The sequence below is a fragment of the Anomalospiza imberbis genome, chromosome 17, assembly GCF_031753505.1.
Source record: "Anomalospiza imberbis isolate Cuckoo-Finch-1a 21T00152 chromosome 17, ASM3175350v1, whole genome shotgun sequence".
Classification (NCBI taxonomy): domain Eukaryota; kingdom Metazoa; phylum Chordata; class Aves; order Passeriformes; family Viduidae; genus Anomalospiza; species Anomalospiza imberbis.
The window spans coordinates 7,639,870-7,655,403 of NC_089697.1; the positions used below are offsets into that span (position 1 = coordinate 7,639,870).

General features: G+C 56.7%; 1 protein-coding gene across 1 annotated transcript; it reads left to right on the forward strand.

Moving 5' to 3' along the window:
* The first annotated feature begins 2,333 nt into the window (after positions 1-2,333).
* Positions 2,334-15,253, forward strand: STK35 (serine/threonine kinase 35). The gene is made up of 3 exons (XM_068207784.1): positions 2,334-2,797; positions 8,133-8,880; positions 15,138-15,253. The coding sequence occupies exons 1-2, from the start codon at positions 2,386-2,388 to the stop codon at positions 8,843-8,845; spliced, it is 1,125 nt and encodes a 374-aa protein (XP_068063885.1). The 5' UTR covers positions 2,334-2,385; the 3' UTR covers positions 8,846-8,880; positions 15,138-15,253.
* The last annotated feature ends 281 nt before the right edge of the window (positions 15,254-15,534 follow it).

The window sequence follows — 15,534 nt, forward strand, 5'->3', positions numbered from 1 at the left end:
CCATCCAGGGACAGGGCTTTTCCAGAAACTCCCAAAACGTTTGCGCTCCTGCCTGGCCTTGCCGTGGGCAGGAGAGGGAGGTGTTCAGACGCATTTTGCGGGACATGGGAAGAAACGCTGGGTGGGCGATGCCCGGGATTCTGCTCCAAACCGCCCGCGGGAGCTCCGATCGAGCGTGACCGCACCGGAGCGAGCCTTCGGCAAAGGGAGCACCGGAGCAGGGGGCGGTCAGCGCTGCCCAGGCGGGCACACGGTGACCTCCCTGCGTGGGCAGGAGGCACAAGTGCCACTCGACGGCGGTACGAGAAGCGGCGTTCTCGTAAACAGGCGAGCCACGGCGCTGCCACCGTCCCCGTCGCTCTGGGCTTCCGAGCGGCACCGGGGGCACGGGGCTGCGGCACGACCCCCGCAGCCTCCCCGGAAACCGAAGTGGCTCCATTTAAAAACAAATTGAGGTCAAACCACTTGCAGGAGCTGCAGCAGGCTCCGTGACACCGCGGGGCAGCCCCGCATTAGAGTCGCCGGTGGCTCCGGGGGTCGCCGTCCCTTCCCCGGGAGGACCAGCGTGACGCAGCTGGGGCTGCGTGATGGCAGCGGCACATGGCTCAGCAGTGGGTCAAGAAAACAGGGAATTTTGAGAGTTCCTCCGTGAACCGGCTCTGCAGACGTTGTCTTTGACCGGCCGCAGTGCCCGCTGCCAGCGGCACCGCGCGGGGGGTAGGAAAACACGGGAGAGGCGGCTAGAAAAGTCCATTTTGCGGGGTCGGATCGCCATTCCCTCCCCAAATCCACGAGGAGAGAGACGGCGGCGTGCAAAGCCCCGAGCCCGGAGGGCTGCCAGCAGCGCCAGGAACAGGATGAGACCTCCGGGCAGCCCGGAGTGGGCAGATAACGTGTGATGCCCACGGCCCGGGGAGTGAAAAGCAATTTCGGGACAGTGCGTGGTTCAGGGACCTCTGTGGTTCACCCCACCTGCTCGCAGGAGAAATGCCACCAAACCAGCCAAGACTCAACCCCGCGGGGACACGGCCGTCCCGGGGGGACACACTGCAGCCCCGCGGTCTCCCCCTAGCCCTCGCTGCCCCTTGGGGTCCCGACGTAGGGCTGTCGCCGGGTCCCGCTTTTGTCGTGCCCGTCCCACCACAGGGACACCCGGTGGGTGCCGAGCCGTTCCACGCCAACCTGGGGTGCTCCCAAAACCCTCGGTCCCGGCCCGCAGGGATCCTCTGGGGATCCTCTCGGGATCGCAGCCACTTTCCCGGGAACTTCCAGTTGGAAAGTCCCCGGTGATCCCCGGCAGCGGGGTCGAACCGTCGGGGTGAGCGTGGCGCCCGGGAGGGGCCCCCGAATGCTGCCGGAGCTGTGAAACCGGCCCCGAGCCGCGCGCCCGCCCTTCCCGGCGCGGCTGCACAGCGCCAGCTCGCCGAACATCCAGCACGGCGCGGCTACCGCCGGCGCAGCGCGACCCGGGGATTTACCGGGTGCCGAGGATTTATTGAGTCCCGGGGAACCACCTCCCTGACGGCATCACCACCCCGCCGGGTCATCACCTACAACGTGCGCACCGCCCCCCTCCCCGGTGCACCGCGTCCCGGAGCATCACTCCCCTGGCGGCATCACACACAGCCCTCCCGGTGCTCCGGACCCCCTGCACCGCACGGCTACCGCCGGTGCACCGCTCCCCCCAACCCATCCCGGGGCATCCCGCCCTCCCGGTGCACCGCCCGTCCCGGGGCGGTGGGAGGGGGCTGGCGGGGGCGGGTCACCCCCCCGCCGTTACATAAGGGGTTACGTCAGGGCGCGCGGCCACGCTCTTATCCCACCGCCGCCGCCGCTCCCCCACCCCGCACATTCACACGCCGCCGCGCAGCGCCCGGCCCGGAGCCGCCGCCGCCGCCGCGCCCCAGGTGAGCCCCGCGGGCCAGGCCCGAGCCCGCACCGCCTCCCCCGGGCCGCACCCGGCGGGAAGGGAAGGGAGGGACGGGGGGAGACCCGCGGCGGACGCCGGGGCCCCCATGACCGGCCTGTTTACACCGGCGCGGCGCGTACCACCGTGGCGGGGGAGCGGGAGGGGCCTGCCGCCGCGCTGAGCCCCGGCCGCGCCGAGCCGCGCTGGCGGCGCCGCGACCCGGCTACCGCGGCCGGGGCGGAAAACCCAGACCTCCCTTTCCGAGTACGGGGCCGGCACCGGGGAGAGGCCGAGCCCCGTCGCGGCGGCCGCCGCCCCCCCCCGGCGCCGCGGTGGTCCGCCCCGCGCGGCCGCGATTGGCCGGGCGCTTAAAGGGGCCGGCAGCGCGCGCTTTTCCGCCCCGCGGCGCGGCCGCGGCATCGGCGCGTGCCCCCTCGCCCGCGCGGCGCTGCCCGGCACGCGGGGCGGGGGGGGCCATGGACGGCGGCCGCCGCGGGACACAAAGGACGGCGCGGCGGCGGCGGGCGACGCGGCGCGGGGCCATGGCGGCGGCGGCGGTGGCGGCGGGGCCGGGCATCGGCGGCGGCGGCGGCCCGCGGTACAGCCTGCTGGCCGAGATCGGCCGCGGCGCCTACGGCGTGGTGTACGAGGCGGTGTCGGGCCGCAGCGGCGCCCGGCTGGCGGTGAAGCGGATCCGCTGCGACGCTCCCGAGAACGTGGAGCTGGCGCTGGCCGAGTTCTGGGCCCTGACGAGCCTCCGGCGGCAGCACCCCAACGTGGTGCGGTTCGAGGAGTGCGTCCTGCAGCGGCACGGCCTGGGGCAGCGCATGAGCCACGGCAACAAGCGCAGCCAGCTCTACCTGCGCCTCGTCGAGACCTCCCTCAAAGGTACCGGCACCCCCGGGGCATCCCCGGCACGGCCCCGGCGCCCTCCTGGGCCGCCCCCGGGCTGCCCTCCCACGCCCAGGGCCTCCAGCGGCCCTGTCCCTGACACCCGTGTCACCCATCCCCACCCCTGAGCACCTGGATCTGCCCCTCCCTGCTGCCACCGGTGACCCCCACACCCAGATCCTCCTGCTCCCCTCCCGGGTTAGGCCCCGGAGCAGGTGACTGCTGGGATGCCCCATGCAGGACATCCTGGTTTTGTCTCCCTTCTCCATGGACGCCCTTCCACAATATCCACACCTCAGGCACTGCTGCTGCCCTCGCTTGCTCTCCATCGCCCTATTGCTCAAATCCTTCCTGGGCACTGCCTGTGCTTAAGAGCACCCAAAGCTCCCCCCAGCTCTCACAATGCCCTTCCTCCCACCTTGACTCGCTGCTTTTCCTGTGTATCCGCCCCTGGGCTCTCTCCGCTGTGCCCCTGAGCACCCATCGCCCCTGTGCTCTTGGGGTCCTCTCTGAGGTATCTCACCCATCTCTGTCCTGGCCCTGCAGAGCTCTCCCACTGGGTCTCTTTGCTGCCACTCACCCTGAACGCACCTGAGGGACCCTGGTTCTGGATTCCATCCCCCCATGCTGTGCCATCCCCTCCATTCTTCCTTTCCTGTGTGATGCTCCCAGGAACCATTCCCTAAGCTCCACCCATGTCTTGCAGCAATGCCAGTGGAGTCCCTCTATGTGCCCTGCAGTCCCTCCCCCAGTCCTCAGGGGCCCCATTGCCACCTCCAGGCTCAAACTTAACCCTTGGGCGGATATCCCTGTGTGCTGGACTCCTGGCCAGCACTGACTTGTCCTCCCTTACACCCTAAATCCTGAGGCTCCATCTGCTACCCTGGCCTGTGCCACAGCCCACACACATCCCCCTGGGGACCTTCACAGCCTGTGCCCCAGTCACACCAAGGGGACATCTTCCCCTCTCTGCCCAATGTACTGTTCCATCTCTGGGCACCCCAAGGCTGCAGCCTGTTTCAGCTAAAGATCTCACAGCTTTAGGACTGTCCCCGTGTCCCCCCACACTGTTGGCTCTGTGGGAACAGCCCTGGAAGCACTAATGCTGTTGCCCGGGCTGATATTCTCATTTTCCCCTGGGGACCCTCAGCAGCATCATGGGGCTGTCAGAGGTCACCTTCTCCTGTCACAGTCGATGGTTGTGATGGTGACATCTCCAAAATGCTCCCTCCCTCCCTCTCCTCCCTTGCCTGCTTGTCAGACCCAGCTTTGCCAATGTGCTGTGAAGATGTGGAAAAATACAGGAGCCCTGTGCCCTTGATGCCCCTGTGCCTCCCAGCCTGCTGTGGGCAGAGCCGATCACCCCAATCCTTCCTTCACCAAACTTGTGTGCCAGGATTCCTGTCAGCTCCTTGGGGTGCTCAGTCTCCCTGAGCCCCCAGTGTAGGCAGCCCCCAGACCCTGTGCCAGGCACAGAGTTTGTGCAAAGCTCTTGGGATCCATCCTCTGAGCAAACCTGTGGCTCTGACTGTCCCTGCCTTGCCTGTCCCCTCTGTGTCCCTGGTGGGTGGACATGTCCAGACGTGCCTGGCCCTCCCTGTGCATCCCATCTCCTGCTCTTCCTTCACACAACCACCCAAGGGAGGCTCCCTGAGAAGGGCAGTGTCCAAATTCCTGTACAGCCAGGGCACACAGCTCCCTGGGAGAGGAGCCAGCTCTTCCCTTTGGGTATGTCCAGCTGTAGCAGGAATAGGGGGTCCTGCCTCCTCTGTCATGGTCCGTGCCCTGAGGAGGCTTGGCTTGGGGAATGCTCTTGGGTAGCTGGAGATGCCCCATCTCCAGTTGGGGAAGGAGACCCATAGATGCCCCATCTCTGGAGGGGATTGAGCCTCCTGAATTCCCAGCAGTGGGGGGAGGGCTTTGCCTGCCCTGGTCCTATCGCAGCCCCTCAGAGGGGAGCGGAGCTGGGCTCTGCACCCCCAGCCTGGACAGGAGTAGTTTGACTCCCAGAACCAAGCTGGAGCACATTCTCCTTTCCATCTGCCCGGCTGCCCTCGGGGCTGTGTTGTGCCAGGCAGCCTGTGCTCACTCCTTCCCAAGCCTCGGGTCTGATAGAGGTGGATAAATAGTTTCAAAACAAAAGTCTGGAGCCGGATGAGCCCTGCAGGTCTCCTGCTCTCCTTCCCTGGCGGCAGCAGAGCTGGGGCGGCGGCGGCGGTGGCCGTGGAGTTTGCTGCCGTGCCATTCTGCACGACCGCAGCTGGGCTATTTACGGGCCAGCGCAGATGCTCTGCCAACGTGCTGGGGCTCAGACACGGCGAGGATTAATCTGAGACTTTCTGAATTGGGAGCACAACTGTCGGGATACCAGGTGGGGTTTGGTCTCAGCTACGGCGCGGAGCCTGAACCTTTATCATTTTAACGAGATGTGGAGTAATTAAATTTAAGGGCAGGGTGTGAAAAGGAAGGTGGAAGCTCGGCACCGAGCTGGAGGAGAGGCACCCGAGCCCTGTCACAGGAGCACCTCCAGTGCTTGTGCACATGACATGACCCCCTTGTTCCTAACCTAGAGCAGTGGCAGAGCTGCCTTAAGTGAACAGGTATAAGGTGTTGCTTCCTGTTCCTCCCATGTCATCTGTGGGGCCATCAACCTGCCACCGGCACTCAGCCTCACTCATGGGCTGCCCTGGTGTCACCTACATGTGTTGCCATCATTCCAGCTGCCTGGAATTCCATGCTGCCAGCTCCTATCTCTCTGGTGCAGCCTCCTTGCGCAGGGGGAGTCAGAGGTTGCATGTGGTTGTGGGCACTGGGATGCTGCTTCTGCTCTCACAGGATTTTTATTTCCCCTGTGAAGCTAAGCAAATTAGCATGCTGTTAATGAGCTCCCCAGGATGGGGTGGGGGAGGTGTGTGTGTGCTGCTGGAAAGATGGAATGTGTGTGCCATGCTGTGTTTGGGCAGGGAGCACATGGGGATGCTGGCTTGGTGATAGAGAACAGGTCCAGCCTGTCATTGGCATCTCCTCAGCTCTTGACTGCTTGTCTTCAGTTTGCTAACATCTCATCTTTAGGGAGCGTCTTGCCAGCTCTTTATGTTTAAAGCTGTTTGTTTTGAAGGCAGGAAGATGATTTAACAACTAAAACACTTTCAGATTATAGAAAGAAAATGAAGAAATATTACTTTTGGCTTAAGTCTCTACTCGCAATGCTCCACCCAAAGTGAAGTGCCTGGTGCTCACAGCAACTGCTGGATCCCCATCATCTTTCCTGTGTTTGCTGAGGTTCGGGGGCCAAGTTTTAAATCAGAGCCTTCCTTATGCTAAAAACAAACCTTGGCTTGTCAGAGCTAACAGGTCCTGGCTGCTGCTGAGCCAGTGTTTGAGCCACTTCTTGTGGGAAGGGGCTGCCAGCAGTGCTGTGTGGATGCTCTCACCTTGCTGTGTGTGAGGGATGTGGGGCTCTGCTGTGCTCCCTGTCATGGTTTGATTCCTGGCAGAGAAGAGACAGACACTCCTGCTCTCTGTGTTGGGGCTGTGTGGCTGCAGAGGGGAGCAGGAAAGCCAAACCCTGTGTCCTGCTGTGATGTCCCTGGGATTTAACAAATCAAAGTGGTGGCAGCTGTGTGAGCTGAGGCTGTCCTGGCTGTGCCAGGGTCTCTGCTCCCAGGACAAGCAGCCTCTCCTTCAGCCCCCATGCTGTCATGCCAAAGGTGGCTTGCTCCAGAGAAGCTGCCTTTCCTGGTGAGCACTTAGGTCTCCAGAGCCAAGCTGTCCTGTGCTGCTCCCAGCTGGTCATTGGGCCTTCATGGAAGTGCATCCAGTGCCCTGTGTAACTCCACCCTGTTTTTTCATCCCTTAGATCTAACCTTCAGACCTAATCTCAGCAAAAAATTGCTGAGGATGGGGAGGTGCAGCCAAATCCTTCTGTTGTGCAGCTTTCCATTTCCATAGCAGTAGCCATGGATACAGACTGTTTGTGCAAATAACCAATATTCCCACCCACACCAACTGCTGACCAGTGCAGCCCAGGGCTGGGTGTCCCTGGTAGTCCTTGGCTTTACCTGCTGCTGGAAGTTTTTTTGCTTTCCTAGATGCTCTCTAGGGCTTTGCTCAAACAAAACTCAACTTTGTCAAATGGGTGGAGTTATTTAACTGCTTTCAAAAACACTTGAGTTCAGCTGTGGGATTTTTTAGCTGTGGCAGAGGTGAGTGGTATTCTCCAGCTTCCCTCTTATGGTGCTTGAGGATAAGAAAACCAATTTCTAGAGCAAAATGATGCTCTGCTGGTGTGTGCAGGCTCTGCCAATCACTTGGGTGCTCTCTGGAGGAGACTTGGGGTCTGACCCTGGGGTTTGCATTCCTGGCATGAGCTAATGGGGATGGGTCTGTTGCCAGTGCTCCCTGGGGCATCTTGGCATCTCTGGGGAGCACCAGTGGCAGACTTGGCCCCATTAGCTGATATTATGCTCTTGTGTTCTTCACACATCTAATTGATGTGCAAGAGAGTCCTTCCTTAGGCAGGAGTTTTATGGAGTAAAGCCTGAGATGCTCTGAACTTGAGGAGCTCAGTTTGATGTCTGGTGAAGGAAGAAGCTGTTTGAGGTGTAATACTGAGTAGTAGGAGTACTTACAAGTGTGGCTGAGATTACACTCAGCAAACACTGTTTGCAGCTTAGACCTCCGGTTTCCTTTCATTAAAGACTTGCTGGAACTTAATGAAAGCTGGATGAAGTGGCAGAGTTTCCCCAGGACAAATGCAATCCTTAAATGCACAAATTTGGTCTGGGAAGACCCAGAGGCCATAGGGCTTGGACACTGGTGTGACCACTCTTGGCAAGACTGTGCTGACACAGTGTTAGGGGCTGTGATTTACTCCTGTGTGCAGTTCCAGTAAAGTGTATGGAACGAGCTAGCCTTTGCCTCCTGCAGCAGAGCTTAGGTGGGAGAGGAGGCATTCACAGAAGTGATTTTATTTTTCCTGTAGATTCACTGGTAATTGTGCTTTTAACCTCTGCTGCTTTGGCCGTCAGAGCCTGGGGAGGATGGCCTGCTGGTAGGACTGAAGATGTGTTCTGTGCACTTTGCTGGGAGGAAGTCCCTGAGCTGATTCCCAGCAGTGGGTTTGGATAAACATGGTGCTGGTGTGTCCTGCTCAACAGGATCCCAAAGCACTTGAAGCCACAGCAGTGGTGCCCTGCAGTGCAATAGGTCCCAGTCACATTCCCAAAATGTTTGCTATCCACATAAACCAGACCTGTTCCTCACCCACCCTGGGTTAATGTGGACTTTGAAATGTGTCTGAAAAACCCACTCTTTTATCCCTTTTGGTCAGGTGAGAGGATCCTGGGCTATGCAGAGGAGCCTTGCTACCTGTGGTTCGTCATGGAGTTCTGCGAAGGGGGAGATCTCAACCAGTACGTGCTGTCCCGAAGGCCCGACCCTGCCACCAACAAGAGCTTCATGCTGCAGCTGACCAGTGCCATTGCCTTCCTGCACAAGAACCACATTGTCCACCGGGACCTGAAGCCAGACAACATCCTGATAACTGAGAAATCTGGCACTCCTGTGCTCAAGGTGGCTGACTTTGGACTGAGCAAGGTCTGTGCTGGCCTGACTGCTCGGGGCAAGGAGGGTGGGCATGAGAACAAAAATGTGAATGTGAACAAGTACTGGCTGTCCTCGGCCTGTGGCTCTGATTTCTACATGGCACCCGAGGTGTGGGAGGGACACTACACTGCCAAGGCTGACATCTTCGCCCTTGGCATCATCATCTGGGCCATGATTGAGAGGATCACTTTCATTGATGCCGAGACCAAGAAGGAGCTGCTGGGGACTTACATCAAGCAGGGGTCTGAGATTGTGCCCGTTGGGGAAGCGCTGCTAGAAAACCCAAAGATGGAGCTGCACATCCCTCAGAAACGCAGGACTTCCATGTCTGAGGGGATCAAGCAGCTCTTGAAAGACATGTTGGCTGCTAACCCACAGGATCGACCTGATGCCTTTGAGCTTGAAACCAGAATGGACCAGGTTACATGTGCTGCTTAAATTCAGGGCAGGGCACCGCTGTGCTTTGCAGCTGGGTAAGTGATTCACATTTTTTGTCTTATTTCTGTCGGCTGTACTGGCCCAATAGTGCATTTTGTAGTGACACAAAGGAGTCTTTTATGTTCCTAGAGCTATTTCTGTAGTGACTCATCAGAGCACTGCTTCTGAGGTTGTTTTCACCTATTCTACTGCAAAAATAAAGTACAGGTGAGAAATAGAATTAGCAGCTGCACATCCTGTCACTGCCCAAGGGCCCAGTGGAGCTGGAAGGGCTGGGCAGGAGCCTTGCTCCTCAGAGGTCCTGGCTGGTGGCTGAGACAGGCTGGGGCACAGCAGAGACACCTGCAAGCGGTTGCTGTAAGCCTTGGTGACATCTGTCTCAGGGTCAGGGAGGGATCTGCCAGTTCTGCCTCCTCTGCTGTGTGATGTAATTTCCATGGTCTGTGCTGGGGCTCCCTGTCTAGCACCATCCCCCTCCCCTGTAACACTTGGACAGGACACCTTGGGGCCCAGCTGGCTCAGTGAGTAGGCACCAAGTGGCACATCTGCCTTGGCACAGAATTCTTTGCTTTCACCTATGAGGCACGTGGGTCTATCTTGTGGCTCTGTTTCATTTCCCTATTAAAGGCAGGACTTCCCTTTGGTGTGAACGACAGTGGCCCAAACCCAGGAGATGCTTTGGTCTCCAGCATCTGTGTTTGTAGACCTGTGTCTACTCAGGAAGGAAGCTTAAAAACAGCTCTGCTCAGACTGAGCTCAGTTCTGTCCAGAGTCCCCTCCCTTCTCCCCCCGCTCCTAAACAGTCTCAAGCTCAGAGGTCCTGATCCTGAGGCCTGGGTGGTCACACATGGTCTGGAAGGACCCCAGGGATGTGGTGTAGCTGGCAGTGTCACTCACCAGTGACACAGAAGGACTGGGAGGTGTTGCCTACATGGCAAAGCTGTCTGTAAACAGAAGCTGTTACTAGGGATTCTCCCAGCCAAACATTTCAGAGAAACTGAAGAATTACAGATTACCGGGGTGAGGCTGACATCTTTCCAGCCCACATCCTTTCTCAGGCTCCTGCAGAGCTGCCTGCCCATCACTGGTCCCAGGAGATCTTTGACAGCCAGCCTGTGTCAGGTGCTGGCATCACAGCTTGGGCCCAGCCCTCATCTCACTCCACAACCACACGCAGCCAGCTGGACCGAAACTGACCATGGATGCAAGAGGGCAAAGAGGGAGGAAATTGTGTCCCTGGCCAGCACTCAGCAGCCCTCAGCTGATGGCTGTGTGCTTGTCCAGCTCTGAGAGCAAGCCCCCAGCAGCAGGTGGTGGAGAAGGTGGAGGTATTTTGGCAGGTTTTGCTAAAACCCCTCATTGCTGCTACCTGAGGGTTCCTGAGCTTACAGAAAACGCTCTGGTGCCTGACCCCCCTCTCTCTGCATTCCCAGGTGCACTCTGTGCTGTATGTAGAGCAATAGGGATGGAAATTAAAAGACCCATTGGGTGGGTCTTGTTATTCTCTGTTGGTTTCTCCAAACTGGTCCACAGACCACCTCCTCTGCACTCTACCACGAACAAAATATTTAACACCCATCTCAAGTGCCAGTAACTGATTCAAGCACTGCTGCCTGGGGCTGGATACTGGTCCCAGTGCAAATGTGGGCTGGGGATTAGGGTGGGGGAATGAATCTGTGGAAATGTGAGCCCTTATAAGATGGGTGTGCTCCAGCCCTGGGGCAAGAGCAGACACCCTGCCCTGTGCCCCGTGGGGCCGGTGGGGCTGTGGGAGCAGCTCTGCCCGCATGTGGAGGGTCAGGCCGGGCTCTGCCATCTGCGCTGGCTCTGTGCTGACACGATGCTGCTGCGTTATGCAACCAGCCCCTGCCCTCGGGGGAAAATTCATCCTGCGCAGTTCTGCGGAATAGTACATGAAGGGATAACAAACACCGAGGGGACAGTCCTACCCCGCGGCTGTTTGCTCAAACCCAGCTGCCTTCTGCAGCCCCCCTCCCACTCCATCCATGAGTCTGCACCCGATCGCTCAGTCATGACACAGCTGCACCAGCCAGGGATGCTCTTACATAACCCAACCTGGCACATGGAGCGTGGTCGCTTGGCCCAGATAGAGCCCAGCACCAGCCATATGTTCCCTGCAAATCCAGAGTATTCCTCCGCCTCACTCGTGGGACAGCCAGAATATTTGGTGCACTTTGCTGTATGGTTTTCCTGGTGTACTTGTGTATTCAAATCAGCCTTCTTCTGGCTGCTATTAAATGCAAACATTAAATTGGAAACCTGCTTGAGAAGCTTAAAATGGGATTTAGAGCAGAGCCTGAATTCTGCTCTCAGGTAAATTTAGTTGACCGAGAAACTCATGTAACCTCTTCCAGCTTATTTGTGGCACTGGCGTGTAGCTTTGCTAATGCTGGGTCATGCAACAGGTTCTTCCCCGGGACAGTTCAGACCTGCTCAGCGTTGGTTCATGTCATAACCTGAAAAACTGTAACCCTCCCTGACCCAGGGAATTGGATTTTTGCTTATTCTTTGCTATGCCACTGACCTCTTCAGATTTCACTTCATGTCTCAGCAGCTTCGGCTTTAGTTCTGCCACGGATGCTGCATGCACCTGAGAGCTTCATGCTCTGTTACCCTTCCAAAATGCAGATAGGAAATGTCAGTTCGCAGACAGAAAAGTGGTTTTGGCTTGGTTTATGCTGGACACTGGGCTGCCTGAGGTGGAGATAACTCATTATCTCCTTGCTTTTCCCACTGCTAGTGGCACTAGTGAAAATAGTTTCAGCACATGTGGGCAGCATTTCTGTGGGAGAAACAAAGGAATTCTCTTTTTAATTTGAACACTTCTTCCCTACCTTCTGCAAATGTTTAGATAAAGCCAAGTTTATCTACAGATTTCTAGAGTTGTTGGCAAAAGTTGCCTTTTAGGCAGAGGACAAAAGCCTTTCTAGTACAATTAGGGAGCGGCTGGGTTGTGCTGGGTATCTGCTGACAGGTCTCTTTCTGTGATAGCCCAGCACTGACTGCACTGCCCACTGGGGAGTATTTCACCCTTCCTTCCCAGTACTGGAGAGCTGGAATGAGTCTCCTTTCCTGCAATGTGAACATCTTTCTTTCTGTGTCACTTTTGTAGCTGCCCTCCAGATTCCCTAGGGATGGTGAGGGGCCTCCCAGAGATGCTGCTCTGGTGGGATCCTCTGATGGGGTGGCTTTGTGCAACCCTTAGGCAGGTTGTAGAGGAAAAAGGTACAGTGGCAGTGTGACCTTTTGCTGCTCCCTGCAGTGACACAGGGGCCTTGGCCATGGAAGCACAAAGGGTGAGTACAGCATCACCCACCACTGACAGGTGTTTAAGAAACTTTGTAGTTTTGATTCACACAGGACATCAAACTACAATGATTGTGATCAGTGTAGAGGCAGCTTGTTCTGGTAGACTTGTATTCCATGACATTTTCACTGTGGATAAAACAGTTGGTCTGATTTTGTGTGGATGCTCAAGATGAATGGCAAGAATCTGTGCAGGCTGCAGCATCTCAGGGGCTGTCATGATCAGGAAGGTGTTCAATAGCTGTGACCAGTCTGGTTCTCTCCAGCACTCCTCTGTCACTGTGTTTGATTATTCCAGTTTCAGCTGAAAGTGGCTGTTTGTATTTGCATTGTTCTGCTCTTTGCATTTTACATGTGCACCAGGAGCTGATGCTGAACAAGCTTATCTGCTCACCCTGCATGATGGTGTCTACCCTGGCCAGAGCTCTCTGGTGCTGTGCCCAACCACCCCCAGCACTGCTGATAAACTGCTGCCCTGTGGAATTTCAGAGCTGAAGGAAGGACAGGGATCAGGGACACAGCAGCAGCTCTGAAAGCTGTCAGTGAGCAGGGATTGCTCCTTCAAGTTAGGTCTTGGCTGTTAGTATCACTCAGCTCAAATTTTACTCACTGGCCTGTTAAAGGGCAGCAATTTCATTCCTCAAGCAATGTTGGTTTTGACTTTGGACAGTTTTCAGTGTGTTTTGTGGATCTTGGCATGGACAAAAGCCACAGGACAGTAATAGCAAGGTCAGTTCCTCTTAGCCATAGCAGTGAATGCAGCATCACAGAGGCCACCCCATAGAATGGTGACACCTTTCTAGGCAGTGTTGATTCTACCTGTGGTAAAATGAAGCCCTGAGAGTCACCTGGACCATGGACCATGTTGCCTCTGGCCAATTTTATTGGTATTTGTGTTTGCTCACTATCACCCCTGCTTTGCCTTCTGGGAGAGGTCACTGCAGTTGGATTTAAGGATGCACCCAAGGAATGCATCACAAGTATAGGTACAGAGCATGAGGGAAGGCTCAGGAGATAAATCAGGCACTCAGCTCCCTTCCCTCACACTCTGTGTTCCCGCACAGGGGCAGATGACATGGTCAACACGAGGAGCTGCTGGGTTATCTCTCCCTCCTCTGCACTGAGTCCTCTCTGCTGTGCAGACCCCACTGCCCCTCTGTGTGACCCACACATTGCTGTCATCTTGTGTGCTGGGTGAGGGCTGCATGGGCTGCTGGTTCACATCCTGCTGATGCCGAATGAACATTCGAGCTGATTAAAACTATAAGTGGCATCAGTGGAGGGATTAAAAGCTCTTGAACAAGCCCCTGCAAAAATGTGCGTCAGTGGGGCGAGCTCTCCTGTCTCAGAGCAGTGAGCTCAGGGCTGCTCAAGCAAGCACCTTCCCTGATAATGTTCCTACTCCAGGGAAGCACAAACAGAAACCCTGCCCTACTTGCTAACGAAGCTGCATAATAGGAGAAACCTTCCAGAAGGATCCTTGTGTGTTTGCCCTGACCTGATGTCTGTGTGCCTCTCGCCTCCTCTAATAGAAAGGCTTTATTCCGATGGCAGCCTGCAAAAGTGGCATCCCTTTGGTTAACCTCTCCTGGAAAGGAGTGTGCCCATGACCTTGCCCTCTGCTCTGAGCAGCCTTGAAATGCGTTGTCCTTTAGAAATGTGTTCCTCGGGAAGGGATTTCTTTAATGAGATTTCCTAGGGCTTAGGTATTGCAGTAATTTGCTGGGCAGTAGCATTTTTTTTCTGCAGCGGGTCTTTCCCAGTGATCCCTTGGTGTCTCTGCAGAGCCCCTCGCCCATCCCTGGTGGGGTAGGACCTGCTTCTGCTGAATGGAGGAGCTAAATCCACCCCCCACATTTTTTTCCCATCTAACTGTCTGCGTTTAGAGCCCATAGACCACCCCTGCTGCTTCCCAGCACAACCACTGCCCTCAGCTCTGCTGGTGCCTCCTTGAGTTTGGGACATCCTAAAGGATGTATTTTCAGTACAGAAGTGACATCATGTATACGTAGGTGTGCTGTTCTTCTGCTGTCTACAGGGAGTTTTCTGGGTTGCAAACAAACTGTGTGGAAAACTCTGGTGGCTTATGTGCAGAATTGAGCATTCCCATGTCCCCGAGCTTGGAGGACAGGAGGGTGCCAGGGCTGTGGATGAATGGGTGCAGCACCTCTGGTGCTACAGGGGCCATGGGGGTTGTTGTGTGTTGAGGCTTTGGCCAAAGAAGGGATTGGTGTAGCAAATCTAACTCTAAAATCCCTGGCACTGAGCATCCTTGTGGGCTGAGCTGTGAACCTCTCCTGCTCTGCTTCTAGTTGCACCAGCCTGGATTTTACCCACCAAACCTCTACTGCTCTGCTTCCAGTTGCACCAACCTGGATTTTACTCACCTTTTGCAGAGCCACTCACGATGCCTGAGCTGCTGCTGACGCAGCAGGCAAGTGGTGCAGGGCATCTGTGGGGCTGCAGCTTGTTCCACCTTTCCTGGTGGAGTGCAGGGAGCCAGCACTCACAGACACATCACATGGACTCTCAAGGCCAGGCTCTGCTGTGGGAACACTTGTCCTTGTTCCAGCAGGACAGTCACTGCAGGGAGCTGTGTGGGGTGGGGGTGTGAGGAGATGCTCAGCCCCACCCAGCCAGCCTGTCCCAGCTCAGCCCCCGGCCTGGGGCAGCTGGATGTGTGCTGTCCTTGGCAGTGTGCTCCATGCACTGCTGAGTCCTTCTGGGAAAAATACTGACTGTAAACTGAGCCCAGTTCCTATCTGGATCGACAGCCAAAGCACTGGGCAGTAGAGAGATGTGGCAGCACCTGTTTTGGGCTAACTGGGATAAGTGGGCAGGTGGCAGGAGTGGTGTCCTACACCCCTTCCATCCAGGAGCCAATGCTTGCAGTCACAGTGTAGTAACTGAGACAAACCACTGACAAACCTGACCTCTCTTTCTCCTCTCTTGTTTTTTCTTGCAGATTTATTTACCAGGGACCCATAATCTCCATTTTTTACGTGCAACAAGGAAGTCAAAGATAAGGGAAGATGATGATACAGAAGATCCCTGGTCTACAGGATCTCTGGCAATGTGAAATGTTTGGGTGTTACTTTTTTGTGTTGGGAAGGGGTGTTGTGGGGGCGTGGGAGGGGGCTGCAGGGACCTGTGGAAGAACACAAGCTGGCAGCTGTCACACTCACGAGACTTTGAAACAAGATCCAGAGAGCAGAGCTGCCCTTGCCCAGCCCTCCCCATGTCTCCTGTGCTGCTGTTTGACTCAGTAGGTGTTTCTAGGATGTGGTTCCATAAGGAAGTGGGAATCAGCAGCCTGATGGTGAGGTGTGCAGCCAGGCACCAGCTCCGAGTCCAGCTGGGCA

Coding starts and splice junctions, on each gene's coding strand:
- STK35 (XM_068207784.1), top strand. CDS start 2,386: ATGGACGGCGGCCGCCGCGGGACACAAAGGACGGCGCGGCGGCGGCGG. Junction 2,798..8,132: donor CGTCGAGACCTCCCTCAAAG/GTACCGGCACCC, acceptor CCTTTTGGTCAG/GTGAGAGGATCCTGGGCTAT.